This window comes from Ovis aries, chromosome 9 (assembly GCF_016772045.2).
Source record: "Ovis aries strain OAR_USU_Benz2616 breed Rambouillet chromosome 9, ARS-UI_Ramb_v3.0, whole genome shotgun sequence".
NCBI classification, from domain to species: Eukaryota; Metazoa; Chordata; class Mammalia; order Artiodactyla; family Bovidae; genus Ovis; species Ovis aries.
The window spans coordinates 78,474,934-78,491,760 of record NC_056062.1 but is presented as its reverse complement, the minus strand read 5'-3'; the positions used below and the strand labels follow the sequence as shown (position 1 = coordinate 78,491,760).

At 37.7% G+C, this 16,827-nt stretch overlaps 1 protein-coding gene across 5 annotated transcripts in view; it reads right to left on the bottom strand.

Annotated features, from left to right (window-relative positions):
* STK3 (serine/threonine kinase 3) overlaps positions 1-16,827 on the bottom strand; it is a 309,832-nt gene that overhangs the window by 201,841 nt on the left and 91,164 nt on the right. For all 5 annotated transcript variants that reach the window (XM_027973184.3, XM_042254446.2, XM_060393931.1 and 2 more), the window contains 2 exons: positions 12,710-12,874; positions 12,028-12,195 (listed from right to left, as the gene is read on the bottom strand). In XM_027973184.3, coding sequence (XP_027828985.1) covers positions 12,028-12,195; positions 12,710-12,874 — 333 coding nt within the window. The remainder of the gene's footprint in view (positions 1-12,027; positions 12,196-12,709; positions 12,875-16,827) is intronic.

The following is a 16,827-nucleotide window of genomic DNA, read 5'->3' as shown; positions in this document are numbered from 1 at the left end:
GTTGAGTAGCTGGAGTGTGGTTAAGGAAAGGAAGCTATGCTTGTTTGTAAGGAATCTGCCATTTCCTCCCTGCCAAAACACTTGTTTAAAAAGTCATGTAATATTTCTATTAAATTGTAAATGCAGCCGACAAGGAAATGGCCTACTGGCAGTGTACTGCCTTTGTGGCAGAGCCAACGGGCCTACAGCAAAATAGTGCGCATGATAATTTCAACATGCATTCCCAAGTAACAAAATTGGGCTTTACATAAATACCACAGAACCTGAGCAAGATCCAGAAAAAGCAATGAAAATTTGCCCAAGCTTTCATGCTTGCCTGTATCAATTGTATGTCATAACTAAAGCAAAATAGAAAAGCATCTACATATGTCCAAGAAGCTTGTGAAGTTAGATCATATAACCCTGGGAAAACTATTGCAACTTAAATCTGTGTATTTCTTGTTAACCACTGTAACAACTCACTAATAAAAATTAAGAAAAACTGCGGGTATCAAATGAACCAAAATGTACTAACTGCATACAAGTCCTTAAAGACTATAATGCAACTTATTAACAGGAACATATGTTCGGCATAAGCCACAATTGTTATGTTAAATTACTTCTTCCTTTGATATCACTCATTTGATTACAGAATTTAAGAGATTCACAAACCTTCCAATTAAAACGGTGACCTTCAGTTTATAAGTCACTTACTGCAATGCTTATAAAGTCACCTCTGATCATTTATCCCTTACCTTTCATTACATAGCACAACTACATGTAATTATGCTATTTAAACGATCCCAGATGTAATGAAGATGATTCTATTTATGTAAAAGTTCTACTGAAAACTAAGTTAACATAATCAAACAAATAATCTGTACTTAATATATTCCTCTAGGATAGCTGAAGCTGAAAATTCTACTCTGCAAGAATTTAGCTAAAATAGTTTTTAAGTCAGGTATGTTCTATCTGCCTTCATTTTTTAAAATATGTCTGATTCAGCCATGATTTTAAACATCAATATGCTGCAGACAGCATTTCCTCCAGAAACATTATGAATTTTTAAGTGCAACAGACATGGAAGCAGAGTCAACACCTGCCCACAGATACTTCGCAATGTCCTAGGACAAAAACACCTAGGTATTTGTGTCTTCTAAAATAAACGTTAACCTAAACAGTTTCTATGACTCATTTAAAACAAAGCACGACAAAACTTTATAATCAACACAGTTCACTTCCGTTCAGTTCAGTCGCTCAGTTGTGCCCGACTCTGCAACCCCATGAGAGGTGAGGCAGCACGCCAGGCCTCCCTGTCGATCACCAACTCCCGGAGTTCACCCAAACTCATGTCCATTGAGTTGGTGATGCCATCCAACCATCTCATGCCCTGTCGTCTTCTTCTCCTCCTGCCCTCAATCTTTCCCAGCATCAGGGTCTTTTCAATTGAGTCAGCTCTTCGCATCAGGTGGCCAAAGTATTGGAGTTTCAGCTTCAACATCAGTCCTTCCAATGAATACCCACGACTGATTTCCTTTAGGATGGATTGGTTGGATCACTACAGTAAGTCTATACAATTGATTTTAAGACCTTCAAGAGGGTTAATGACTGCATCACCATTAGCAAACCAAAGCTACTGTCCAGAGGCCAACATTAACTCTTTCTGATCTCCTTCAACATATTAACAGGATCTAAAGTAGCAAATATGTGTTTGTGTATATTTACACACACAGAGAAATATATATATATCAATCAAAGCAATTTAAAATTGAAACTTTAACTGCACTTAGTAAAAGTTCAAAAATCAAGTCAAGAGCAACGGTATGGCTTTCAGTTCAGTTCAGTTCAGTTAAGTCGCTCGACTCTTTGTGAACCCATGAATCGCAGCATGCCAGGCCTCCCCGTCCATCACCAACTCCAGAGTTCAGTCAGACTAACGTCCATTGAGTCCGTGATGCCATCCTGACATCTCATGCTCTGTCGTCCCCTTCTCCTCCTGCCCCCAATCCCTCCCAGCATCAGAGACTTTTCCAATGAGTCAACTCTTCGCATGAGGTGGCCAAAGTACTGGAGTTTCAGCTTGAGCATCATTCCTTCCAAAGAAATCCCAGGGCTGATCTCCTTCAGAATGGACTGGTTGGATCTCCTTGTAGTCTAACGGAGTCTCAAGAGTCTTCTCCAACACCACAGTTCAAAAGCATTAATTCTTCAGCTCTCAGCCTTCTTCACAGTCCAACTCTCACATCCATACATGACCACAGGAAAAACCATAGCCTTGACTAGATGGACCTTAGTCGGCAAAGTAATGTCTCTGCTTTTGAATATGCTATCTAGGTTGGTCATAACTTTTCTTCCAAGGAGTAAGCATCTTTTAATTTCATGGCTGCAGTCACCATCTGCAGTGATTTTGGAGCCCCCAAAAATAAAGTCTGACACTGTTTCTACTGTTTCCCCATCTATTTCTCATGACGTGATGGGACCAGATGCCATGATCTTCGCTTTCTGAATGTTAAGCTTTAAGCCAACTTTTTCACTCTCCTCTTTCTCTTTCATCAAGAGGCTTTTTAGCTCCTCTTCACTTTCTGCCATAAGGGTGGTGTCATCTGCATATCTGTTTATTGATATTTCTCCCGGCAATCTTGATTCCAGCTTGTGTTTCTTCCAGTCCAGCGTTTCTCATGATGTATTCTGCATAGAAGTTAAATAAGCAGAGTGACAATATACAGCCTTGACGTACTCCTTTTCCTATTTGGAACCAGTCTGTTGCTCCATGTCCAGTTCTAACTGTTGCTTCCTGACCTGCATACAGATTTCTCAAGAGGCAGGTCAGGTGGTCTGGTATTCCCATCTCTTTCAGAATTTTCCACAGTTTCTTGTGATCCACACAGTCAAAGGCTTTGGCATAGTCAATAAAGCAGAAATAGATGTTTTTCTGAAACACTCTTGCTTTTTCCATGATCCAGCGGATGTTGGCAATTTGATCTCTGGTTCCTCTGCCTTTTCTAAAACCAGCTTGAACATCAGGGAGTTCACGGTTCACGTATTGCTGAAGTCTGGTTTGGAGAATTTTGAGCATTACTTTACTAGCATGTGAGATAAGTGCAATTGTGCGGTAGTTTGAGCATTCTTTGGCATTGCCTATCTTTGGAATTGGAATGAAAACTGACCTTTTCCAGTCCTGTGGCCACTGCTGAGTTGAATGTTGAGCTTTAAGACAATTTTTTCACTCTCCTCTTTCTCTTTCATCAAGAGGCTTTTTAGTTCCTCTTCACTGTCTGCCATAAGGGTGGTATCATCTGCATATCTGAGGTTATTGATATTTCTCCCAGCAATATCAATTCTAGCTTGTGCTTCTTCCAGCCCAGTGTTTCTCATGATGTACTCTGCATAGACTTTCAGAATTTTCCAGAGTTTATTGTGATCCACAGAGGCAAAGGCTTTGGCATAGTCAATAAAGCAGAAATAGATGTTTTTTCTGGAAATCTCTTGCTTTTTCGATGATCCAGCAGATGTTGGCAATGGCTTTCAAGTTGTACTTAATTAGTATTTACTTTCATTTTTCATTTACCTCACTGACTCTTATTCTAACCTACAGGTACAACATTATTATTATAAGAAAGAAGAACTTCGGCTTGCTAGATTTTAATATTAACACCACAAAGTATCTTTGAGATAGGAAAGGGAATTGAGCACATATTCACCAAAAACATTTATTGGATGCTTTTATGTAAGTTACTCTGCTTTTCAATTAGGCACTCAAACACAAAATACACTTGCATTTAAAACTTGGAAATAAGACAACAGCACAAACACTGCAATATTGATACATAGGAAGTTTAAAAGAATCATAAGAAAGACAAGAGAAAAGGTGGTACAAGAATTCAGAGGGAAAAAAAAAGGCTTCTTTTTTAAATTAGTGGAACTTCAGACAATAATTAGACATACATAAAACTAAACTTTCCAGAAGTTCAAGAGTTTGGGGCGGTGGGGGGAAATCACAGATGTCCTATGAATATATAGTTCCTGGTTCCAGATTAAAACACAGAACAGTGATATGCTGTAATAAAGTAAATAATGAACAAAACCATATCGTAAATATACAATATAATAAGAAACTCTCTTGAGGGTCTCCAATACTATTATTGAGAGCCACAGTTCTCAATATTTGGGGATCAAGAAACTTGTATTTTCATTGATGAAAACTGTGAACTCTCTCACCATAAAATGGACATCTGCCAAAAAAAAAACAATATTTAAATGCAGTTCTGGGGGTCCACTGACTCTGAATTCTCTGCTCAAGAAAAAACTCATTCTACTCTCTTGTGAATCACAGTTTCCATTACTGAGTATGTAGTGAAAATGAAGTAGAAAACATCTGGATACCACAGTATGACCTGAGGTTAGAAAAGAGAGTCCACATGTCTCTCTGTCCTCGTGGGCTCATTATTTCCATATTGTTTCCAGTAGGGGCTGCAGAAGTCATCTCAGCAGCCATAAGCAAGGGCTTAAAAGCTTTCAACAACCTCCCCCAGCTGGCAATAAACTCCCCTGGGCACTGTATAAGCTCCCAATACCTCCAACTCTACTCAATAAGCCAAGAAGACAACAGTAGATATTATCAAATAGGGTACCCTCTGAAAGAACTTGAATTAATTTACAATTTCAATTTGAGACTTGAAAAGTTAATAAAGCCACCTAATATTTCTAAAGTATTTAATATTATATATATATATTGCTCATTTATAATGTCTTCTATGATCTTCATAACAATTTAGTGAAATGGACCATTTGTTGCTATTCAGTTGCTCAGTCATGTCCAACTCTTCGTGACCCCATGAACTGCAGCATACCAGGCCTCTCTGTCGTCCACCATCTTCTGAAGCTTGTTTAAACTCACATCCATCAAGTCAATGATGTCGTCCAACCATCTCATTCTCTGTCGTCCCCTTCTCCTCCTGCCTTCATTATTTCCCAGCATCAGGGTCTTCTCTAATGGGTCAGCTCTTTGCATCAGGTGACCAAAGTACTGGAGCTTCAGCTTCAGCACAATCCCTCCAATGAATAATCAGGACTGATTTCCTTTAGGATTGATTGGTTTGATCTCTTTGCAGCCCAAGGGACTCTCAAGAGTCTTCTCCAACACCACCCCTCAGTTCAGTTCAGTTCAGTTCAGTCGCTCTGTCGTGTCTGACTCTTTGCAACCCCATGGACTGCAGCAGGCCAGGCCTCCCTGTCCATCACCAACTCCCAGAACTTGCTCAAACTCATGTCCATCAAGTTGGTGATGCCATCCAACCATCTCATCCTCTGTTGTCCCCTTCTTCTCCTGCTGTCAATCTTTCCCAGCATCAGGGTCTTTTCAAATGAATCAGCCCTCCACATCAGGCGGCCAAACTATTGGAGTTTCAGCTTTAGCATCAGTCCTTTCAATGAATATTCAGCACTGATTTCCTTTAGGATGGACTGGTTGGATCTCCTTGCAGTCCAAGGGACTCTCAAGAGTCTCCTCTAGCACCACAGTTCAAAAGCATCAATTCTTCAGCACTCAGCTTTCTTTATAGTCTAACTCTCACATCCATACATGACCACTGGAAAAACCATAGCTTTGACTAGACAGACCTTTGTCAGCAAAGTATGTCTCTGCTTTCTAATATGCTGTGTAGGTTTGTCATAGCATTCCTTCCAAGGAGCAAGAGTCTTTAATTTCATGGCTGCAGTCACCATCTGCAGTGATTTTGGAGCTCACAAAAATACAGTCTGCCACTGTTTCCATTGTTTCTCCATCTATTTGCCATGAAGTGATGGGACTGGATGCCATGATCTTAGTTTTCTGAATGTTGAGCTTTAAGCCACCTTTTTCACTCTCCTCTTTCACTTTCACCAACAGGCTTTTTAGTTCTTCTTCACTTTCTGCCATAAGGGTGGTGTTATCTGCGATTCTGAGGGTATTGAAATTTTTCCCAGCAATCTTGATTCCAGCTTGTGCTTCATCCAGCCTGGCATTTTACATGATATACTCTGCATATAAGTTAAATATGCAGGGTGACAATATACAGCCTTGATGTACTCCAATATAACTAAGTTACAGATAACAGAATTTATTTAGGACTCATACACCAGGTTACCACTACCATGTGGCAACAATGAAAGCATTATGGCACTGGAAGAAATCAGATTTCCAAAGGTTGGTACAGTGATTCTTGCCCTTAAAATCGAAGTTACAAACCAATACTGGGTCACAAAATCAACTGAATGGATTTGAACCACCATTTTTTTTTTAATGGAAAGATGAAGTATAACAGAAGATAAGCCTGTGATAGAACAGATATCAGAGTGGATCACAAATAGCAATTCACAATATAAAATTTATTTCACATGGGACCCATTATAGACATACACAGATAAGTACTGTTTATGTTGTGAACATGTGATGTGCTCAGACCCTTCAGTTGTGTCTGACTCTTTGCAACCCCATGGTCTGTAACCCACCAGGCTTCTCTGTCCACAGGATTATCTCAGAAAGAATACTGGGTAGGTTGCTATTTCCTCTGCCATCTTCCAGACCTAGGGATCAAACCTGTGGCTCCTGCATTGGCAGGTGGAATTCTTTACCACTGAGCTACCTGGGAAACTATTTATGTATATTTTGTTTCAACTGTGTGCACACACATGCATGCCCACATGTGCATAATATGCCACAATGTGGAATATATCTAATAAGATCAGTCAAAAAAGTATGAAATATAAATCATCTTTCAATCATTAATAAATCAAATTAAATTGTCTCCTGTAAATGCTCCCACACAAATACAGAGAAATATTGCCTTTGTTAGTATCCCACATTAAAATCTTTAAAAGATAGATTCTAGTATAATCCTTTATCTAAGTAAAACTTAATGGAAATATGTCTCCAATATTACTATTCATATTCACATAATTAGTATGTCAGTGAGAAAGTGATGATTGCTTCCTCAGTAGTTACCAAATTAATCATATTTACAGAGGACTTGGCAACATCAACAGCAAGGTTTGAATATAAATTAACAGTGGGAATTTGTCTTCCCCATGAAACCCTCAGGGATGACCTCAGCAGACTCAACCAAGAGAAATTGAGGTCTGTTTATTCTGTTTTCCCTGCTTATTCATCTCTTCAAGAATAATAACTCCAACTGGACAGAAATATGTTGAAACTGTCAATGTAATAAACTTTAATCCTCGATTTGGGGGCTGGGATGCCTCGTACTCCCACATGTATTAGGACCACAGGGCAGAACAACTCTAACTCTCAAATAGAGTGAAAAGCCACATGTTCTGGAAGTAGTACTGAAATTCTCCAATGATCCAATCTGCCCCCTCCTCTGGATCCTTAGCTATTTCTGATCTGAAAGTAGAGTTAAGAGAATCAAGGTATCACTTAAAATAATCAGGCAGAAAAATGTAGGGAACAGATGGGGGAAGAAATGGAGTATAAACAGAAAGAAAAGTGAAGGTTCGAAAGGGACTGTGTGAGCATTCATGTACGCACACTGTTAGGAAATAGGGAACAGTCAAAGGAAGTAAAAGTAGCACTGGGGAGAAATGGAAAAGAAGGAAGATGAGGATAAGTTCAAAGGAGAAAAACAGGCAATGTAATGCCAAAATAATAAAAATCATATAGGCATATGATCCTTTATGATTCGTAATATACATATAAATGAATAAAAGTTGTTACAGTGTATGGTCTTACATTCTAAACAACTGAATATATATGTACTTCCTCCCCATACACACACACAGAGAAAGTAAAATAGTTATAACATCAGGATGCAAGTTATCACCAGGGTGGAAGTTCCAACAGAACAGGAAGCACACCTGCACTGCTTCCCACTGCATCCTCAAAGTGTGACTGGGACACGATGAATGTGCCCTGAATATATGCAGAAGGAAATAAAGAAAAGGGAACAGAAGTAAAAGAATATAAGAAGAAAATTCCAGGGTTCTTGTCTTCAAAAAATCAAACATCCATACTTAGGTGACACTCAGTTTCTCTGACACAAAATAACCAATGTAGGTAACCATATATATTCTCCAGCTAGTCCAAAGGCTGACTTCCTGCCTCCACAGGAGAACAGGCATCTATTTTAACATTAACACTAAATCAAAAAATGTTAATATTTATGATTAAATTTTGTATTACTGCTAAAATGGATATGTCCATGATAAAAAAATAAACACAATTATATGGCAAATAAGTTTCAACAGCATTATTCTAATCACTAAAGGAACTAATAAAAATTATTTTTTAAAAAATCCCCAAAATGTAAACTCCAATTTACAACTATTAAATATTTATACAAAATCCCTAGAACACATCTATTGCCCAAAGCAAATTAATACAACACTTAAATACAAATGAGCAATCCTCTACTTGTAGAGTAGCAAATCTGAGATACATTTTGACTCAAAGACCTCCCAAGGGAAGGACTAGGAGGATTTTACCCACAAGAATTATCAAGGGACTTAGACTGAGTATTAGAATTGGATACAAAAAGTGATGGGGGACAGCTGGAAGAACAATAAACAGGCAGTAAAAAGTCAAAGGGCTAGGAGACTTCAGCCAGCAAATAGAAAACGGCAGACCAAACTAGAGAAAAGCTGATTAAAATGAGACCAGAAACTCAACAACACAAAAAACAACCCAATTTTAAAATGGCAAATAACCTGAATAGTCACTTCTCCAAAGAAGAGATACAAATGAACAAAAAGTACATGAAAAGATACTCAACATCATTAGTTATTAGGGAAATGTAAATCAAAACCATGAAGTAACACTTCACTCTCATTAGGATGGCTGTTATCAAAAGACAGAAAATAAGTGTTGGCAAGAATGTGGAGAAACTGGAATCTTTGTGTACTGCTGGTGGGAACATAAAATAGCACAATGCTATGAAAAACAGTAGGGAGGTTCCTCAAAAATTTACACATAAAATTACCATATGACCCAGCAATCTAGTTCTGGGTATATACCCAAAGAATTGAGAGCAGACTCTCACAGAGAATAAATGTACATCCATGTTCATAGAAGCACTAGTCACAACAATCAAAAGGTGGAAGCAACTCAAGTGTCCAATATGGATGAATGGTTAAACAAATGTGGTATTTATAAAATGGAATATTATCCAGCCTTAAAAAAAGAATTTGGATATATGCTACAACAATGGATGAACCTTGAAAACATTAAGTGAAAGAAGCCAGACACAAAAGGACAAATATTGTATGATTTCACTTATATGAGATGCTTAGAATAGTCAAATTCATAGAAACAGAGAGAATTATGGTTATAAGGTGTTGGGGGAGGAGATAATAAAGAGTTATTTTTTAATGTGTATAGAGTTTTAGTTTGAGATGATACATATTTCTGTAGTAGACAGTGTGATGTCAATGTACTGTAATGCCACTGAACGGTATACTGGAAAAATGGTTTAAATGATACCATTTTTATGAATACTTTACCACAGTTTTTAAAATTTGAGAAAAGACAAGGAAAATAGATCCTGAAATTAATTGTTACTAATCTTAAATACATATAATTTGAAAAAAGGGAACAGATTAGAGAGGATATAGTGGGTTGAAGAGTGGCCCCCAAAAGATATGTCTATATCCTAATACTCAAAACTTCTAAACCGGATCTCATTTGGGAAAAAAAAAAAAAAAATCCCTGCAGTTGGAGATTGTTCTGGATTACTGGAGTGGGCTCTAAATCCTATGACATCTGTCCTTTAAAGAAAAAGGCAGAGGAAAATCTGAGACAGACAGAAGAGCGAAACGCAGACACTCACAAAGGAGAGAGTAATGTAAAAGGTGCAGGCAGGGACATATAGCTGCAACCCAAGGAATGCCAAGGACTGCTGGCAGCCACCACCCCAAAGCTGGAAGTGGCAGAAAACGGAGTCTCCTTTAGAGCTTCTGAAGGAGTGCAGCTCTGTCAACACCTTCATTTCAAATTGCTGGCCTCCAGAATTGTAAGAGAATAAAGTTCTATAGTTTTAAGCCACCAAATTTGTGGTAATATGTTAAGACAGCCCTAAGAAATTACCATGGGGGTAAAAAAGATAAAATGAAAACTAAGAAAGTAGATTTGTTAAGCACAGAACATGTCATTCGAGCTAAAATTTAACTATGTAAAAAGCGAGAGAAAAAGGGAATCCTGAGCTTTGTCGCTGAGTTGTAATTTCTGGCCATACGATGTCAGAGGGCAAAGTCCTGTGCACACACACTGAGATGGGCCAGGTGCCGACCCAGGCACACGCAGCAGGAACTGGGGGATGGAAGATGTGCAGGTGTGCCGGGGGTGGGGACAACTTAACTGGCACCTCTAACCAAGCCCAGTCGTCCAGAATTTCTCAACTTGGTTCTATTATTAATTGGGCAGGAAGGAAGGAGGTCATGGATTCCCGTTTTATTTTTTTAATTAAAAAATGACTGACTCAGTTTTCAATTCTTAAGACCTGGATATAAACATTTTTAAAATTTTTTTAAAAAGAAATCATGTTGGATTAGGAGTATACTTGGTTGTGACATAGTGCCACGTAATTTGCAATGAGAGAAGCTACTCTGCGCTTTATTTTTTAAATCCTTGGCTATCTGCTAAAGAGACTACCTCATGGTCAAACTGAATATGTGGAACTGTTTGGTTGGAAAAAATAAGATTTATACTGGAGGAAGCAGAACAGTAATACTCTTAAGTTCTGGGTTAAATCCCAGCTCTGGCACTTAGCTAGGCTGTCTTGGATATTTTGGTTAACCTCACTAAACTCAAATATATCTAGCTGAAGATCACCCCAAAAACTTTCTAGCTGAAAGTACCAAAGATATCTAATAATCAGAAAAGAAATGAGAATTTTATTGATTGTTTTATGCTGACCTAGTTATATTTCATGTCAATATTTTCAAAGAATTCATGCTATTTTTCTGTTTCGCTTTAGCAAGAGGAGTTTACATGTACAAGGAAGACGATACATATCATATACAATTATGTTCCTCAAAGAGTTCTCTTTAAAGTGGCAGGCAGATTTTTAAATATTTCAGTATAGTACATTATTATCTACACTATTGAAGTTCAATTCATAATAGCACTATAGTATCAGAATTTTAATTTATTCTTCTTTTTCAAACACTCTAAAATATGGCATTATTTTTCCTCCCATCTATTTACTTCACACATTTCTCCATCTATTCTGAAATCATCTTCTTTTCTTTACACACACACACACACACACACACACACACACAGACTCTCTCTCTCCCTCTCCCTCCTCCACCTTCTTTCTGCCTTCATTCCTATATCCTTTCTTCTCGAGTTGAATACAGCCACTAGAGGGCAATACGTTTACAAAGATAAATGTACTTATCTATAATGAATTGAGACTCACACACTAATAAATTTAAAAACTGTTCATCACCTCTAAAGCAGTGGCAATTAGACTTGAATATGCAATCTATACATTTCAGACTCAAAAATTTATCATGGAAAAGGAGTTCATACAAGCATAAAATAATATCCATAAAAGGAATTTCATTTTCTTGCTGAACACTAAAAATAAAAGCTTATTTCACTTACAGATACATAGCAATATTAGAAATCGGGATTCCCTTTTAATATTAGCTCAGCTAGAGAAACAAAAACACAAAAAGGTACAATATGCAGGGTAAGTAGAAGAGAATGGATTTCTTCCAAGCCTCCACTGTTACATTCAGAATATGAGGAACTGAATAATGTAGTGGATTTACCAGCCCTTTCTTCTATTTAAATCATGGGGAAATTTAGCAGGTATACTTTGGGGGGAGAAAAACAGCCACTGTAGAGAGAAATACAGGCTTCACTTCTTTTCCTCCCAGTTAAGGATATGATGGTGGAAAGAAGTGAACAGTCACAAATCCCTGACAGATAATTTTGCTAATTTTTGCACAGACTCCAAATTCAAATGATCTTTTTACTCCATGTTTATTTACACTCACACTACAAAACTGCAGCACTTTTAACATTGACATTTTCCATCATTTTCTTACCCTCATCGGATGTATATCAGCATAAGGAGGTTTTCCTTCAGCCATTTCTATAGAAGTAATGCCAAGGGACCAGATGTCAGCCACACAGTTATAGCCTATTTCTTGAATGACCTCAGGAGCCATCCAAAATGGAGTTCCTATCACAGTATTGCGTTTTGCCATTGTATCCTGCAAGAATATTACATAGATATAACTGCAACTACAAAAACACCAAGGAAATGCATTTGCCAACATATTCCTTAAACTAAATATTTGGAACCCTCAAATACTACAGGTTATATCTGAAATTGACTATTTTCCTAAAATTTCAACCAGTAGTGACATGACATATTTAGGAATTTAGAATTCTGAAATAACCAAGAGTCCATAAGTAACTTAACTCCACTACCTTCATTAAAGATAGCACTATAACAATAAAACCTACAGAAATGAACAAATGCAGCTTTCCTTTCCAAATATTTAAGCATTTTGATGGCAATATATATTCTTTCATATTCATCCAATGTCTCTTAAACGGTAAATAAAAAAATAATTAAATAATACCTAAATAATGGCTTCTTCTCCTTGAAGCAATGAAGTTATGCATTTCTTTTCATAACCCTCAAAAGATATTACCAAGGTTTAGTCACACTCGAACCTGGACAATACAAACCAACAGTGCTTCCAAAAGTGTTACACTTACCGTTAACTGACCAGCAACTCCAAAATCCGCCAATTTTGCATGTCCTTCTGTATTGAGGAGAATATTTCCAGCTTTTATATCTCTGTGTATTTTTCTCATAAAGTGTAAGTATTCTAGTCCTTTCAAAGTAGATTTGAGAATGGTTGCAATTTCATCTTCTGTTAACTGCAAAGAAATATTTTAAAAACTCAACTGAAATGCTGAGACAACTAAACTCTTACAAGAGAGCATTGTTAACAAGCACTTCTTTCTAAAGATCATAAACTTTTAGGAGCAAGGCTAAAAGGAAAAGTACCGAGAACCTCTTCTCCTGAAGGAAAGCGTCATCATTCAATTTCTCCTTTCTTTAAAATTATCCATGTCATTCCTAAAGCACGTAACATATCCCGAGAAGCACCATGACCCTAAGAAATCACTCTTCCCTACGCCATCTAACTCTGAGGTGGCAATATGACAGCTGTCTGTCCTGAAAAAGTAAATCCAGAGACACCCTTCCCTGCGGTGCCTCCTCACTTTCCTGCTGAAAGTGGAAACCAACAGTGTCGCAGAAAGCAGAGGAAATGCGGAGGGGTGAGCTGCCAAGAGCCTCCTGCACGAAGCATGGACACCAATAACACTCCTCCTCCCACACCCGCGTCCTAGATTTCCAACTCTAATAATGAGAACTCAGAAATGAGAATGTCAGAGAAAGACCAGGAGAACGGAAACGTAAAAACAGGCCATCAGGGGAAGGAAAAAGGAGGAGCGAGGTGCAAACGTAAAGACTTTCCGTACTGATAGCACCAGAGTCAGTGCTATCTGTACTAGGCATTGTGCTAACAGTTCCATATGCCTTAGCTCATTTATCTTTATAACAACCCTACACAGCAGATTATCACCATTTGACAAAAGTAAAATACGGGTACTCAAACAAACATGTACACGAGTATTCACAGTAGCACTATTCACAATGGCTAAGACAACCCAAATGTCTATCACAGAGGAACAGATAAATTACGGTATACACAAACAATGGAATATTATTTGGTCATGAAAAGGAATAAAGTACAGACATGTGTTGCAATGTGGATGGACCTCAAAAACATTATGCTACGTGAAAGATGCCAGACACAACAGAAAGCACATACTGTATGATCCCACTTATGTGAAATATTAAGAATAGGCAAATCCACAGGAAAAGAAAGCAGACTGGTGACTGCCAGGGACAAGAGGGAGAAGCAGGATGGAGAGAAACTGCTTAAAGGATAGCAAGGTGATGAAATATTTTGGAACTACACAGGGGTAGTAATTATACAATATTGCAAACGCACTAATGACAAGGAATTTTCCCCTTTAAAATGGTAAATCTTATGTTATATGAATTTTCCTCAATTTAAAAAAACCTTTATTGTGTTAGAATTTCTAAGCAAATTGCCAGGTGGTTTATATTTGCATAAAATACGAACATATACTGTCATAAAGTACTGCACAGACCATGTAAAGCTTTGCAGACCATGGATAAGGAGTCTGGATTATTTGAAAATTCTAATACTTTTAGGAACTGATTCTCTACCTCAGACCAGATGGACTGACTTCATGGTCCACGGAGAGCAAGCACTATATTCTGAAGCTGCACAGTAGCTCCCCAGCATTTGAAACATAGCTAACCCAACTGAGATATGCTATAAATATAAAATATACCAGAGTTAAAAGCCTAGTACCAAAAAGGAAATGTAAGGTATCTCATTAATAACTTACATACTGCTTACTCAGTTAAATGACATTTATATACTAATTATATTATATTTAAAATGTGTTAATGTTATTAATATAATATAGAATTAGTATCAGTGAAAAAAATGTATGTCACTCAGGTCCAACTCTTTGTGACTCCATGGACTGTAACATGCCAGGCTCCTCTGTCCATGGAATTCTCCAGACAACAATACTGGAGTGGGCAGCCAATCCCTTCTGCAGGCGATCTTCCCAACCCAGGGAACCTGCACCTCCTGCACTGCAGGCTGATTCTTTTCTGTCTGAGCCACCAGGGAGGCCCCGCCTATATTTAATACATTAAAATTAACCTCTCCTGCTGCTTTTTCTTTTTGAATGTGGGTGCTAGAAAGCTTAGAACTACATACGCAGCCCACGCTATGTTTCTACTGAACAGTACTGCACTAAGAAAAGGGTCCAGAAGAGCAGAGATCTTTGTCGGGTTCACTGATGTATCCACATCAGTGCATACACTGATGGAACCACACCTGGCATACAGTTAGCAATCAATAAATAATGAATGAATGGGTACAGACTTGTAGTTACTACAGGAGAAGAGAAACTCACATCTGATGGTCCGGTCTTTTAAAATTAGTGGTCTGCAGCCCTGGTGGGTGAGTAAGAGGCAGGGGTGCTATAGAGGGCCACCACACCACTGCAGAGGTATGCAAAGTGGTGGTGCTGTCATTCGGGACTGGGTCCTCTCCCTTCTCCCGATTCCACACCCCTACTCTAAAGATTGAAGGCTCGGGGTGTTACAAAAGCAGTAGCAGTCCAAAAAACTGCGTCATGCTTAGTCACTTCAATGCTGACCTTTTCAGTTACCTAGACTTCAATTTTTATCCTCCTAGCATTCCACTATTTCCAACCAATAATTCAACTAATCCTTCATTAACTTCTTGGCTTGTCGTCTCTGCTGCTATACCCTGTATTTCAGAGCCATACTAGAGAAAGTTCAAAGTTAAATGGGCCTACTATACTTAGGTCTCAGGATGAATCTGATTTCAGTGCTGTGAAGCACTGAACACTGTAAACCACTTACCACTGGACAAATCCACAGGAAGACTGAAGGAAGACTTGCCAGAGATAGTAAGTTGATTCATGAACTGTCTGGTTTTGCTAAAAGACTTTCAAGGTTCATTCCAACTCTATGATTCTATAACATTACAAAAGATCTTCACCGTCTTTTCTTAAAAGATTAATTTGGGCATCCATTTTTATTTTTCACTAATTTGGGCATCTGTTCTTTCAACAAGTATCTATTGCACTGGCTCTCTTGTATAAGTCCTGCTAAAGGTACTGAGTATACAGGGGTGAAGAAGCTGACAGGACTAGTTTTTATGAAGTTTACAAGAATATCTAAGGCCACAGCCAGTATCTGGCCCTGAATCAATAAAGGTGGAGAGGACAGATCTGAAGCAAAAGTGGTTTCTGAAGTCTCTTTCCCATTATGCTTTTCTCTCTTCAGTAATAAATCCCTCCCTCTACTTTAGGGGTTCATTTCATATCTTCCCTCTAATCGAAAAAAAAAAAAAAAGATGTAATAGCCAATCATTCTAAAAGTACATGGATATGTCTTAAATTAAAATTATTTGTGTACCATATTATTCTAACAATCCCTTTGAATATTAAGGCTCAAATGTGATATCTGCACTTTAAGACTTTTAACTTTCATTACAAAATGAAAGGTTTCTATCCCTCGAAAAAAATCATTTTAACAATTAACAAGTAAACAAACATTTTCCAGAACAGAGACATAATGTTGACTTAAATTTTTTTATTAATTTACAGTTATAGAGTCTTTTATATGAGTTTCACACAAGCATGAATGCATGAATTAGCCTCAATATAAGCACAGAGTAGCAAGGCTTGTTCCAAAGATGAGATCCAAAGTATGTATTCAACAGAGAGTAAAGGCAGCTAAATTTCAGCCTTAAGTGCAAAAATTTCAGGTAAATCTTGACAAATTTAGAAGAATAAATGTTATCTGGTCTCTTTTAAATATCAAGGGTAGCAAATGCACTTTGGAAAAGAATAATATCTATTTCAACATTTAAACCACACCATATATTTTGGGTCACTAATGGAGAATAGGAAAGTGAGGAGAGTAGGCCTTCCCAGATGTTATGCCTTGATCTAAATGTTTATTTCACATCCTTTGGACACATACTCACTATTTAGAGGGAAGGGGTAAGGGAGTTCGTTGACAGTCATTTTCCTAAAGAGAATTTTGTTTTCAAACAATCTTTAAACGTAAATTTCACTTACATACAAATAAAATCAGTTACCAAAGGTGACTAGGTTTCTATTTGGCAACAGAAACACCATACATTTTAACTAATATCTTTTTTATTTCTATAAATATG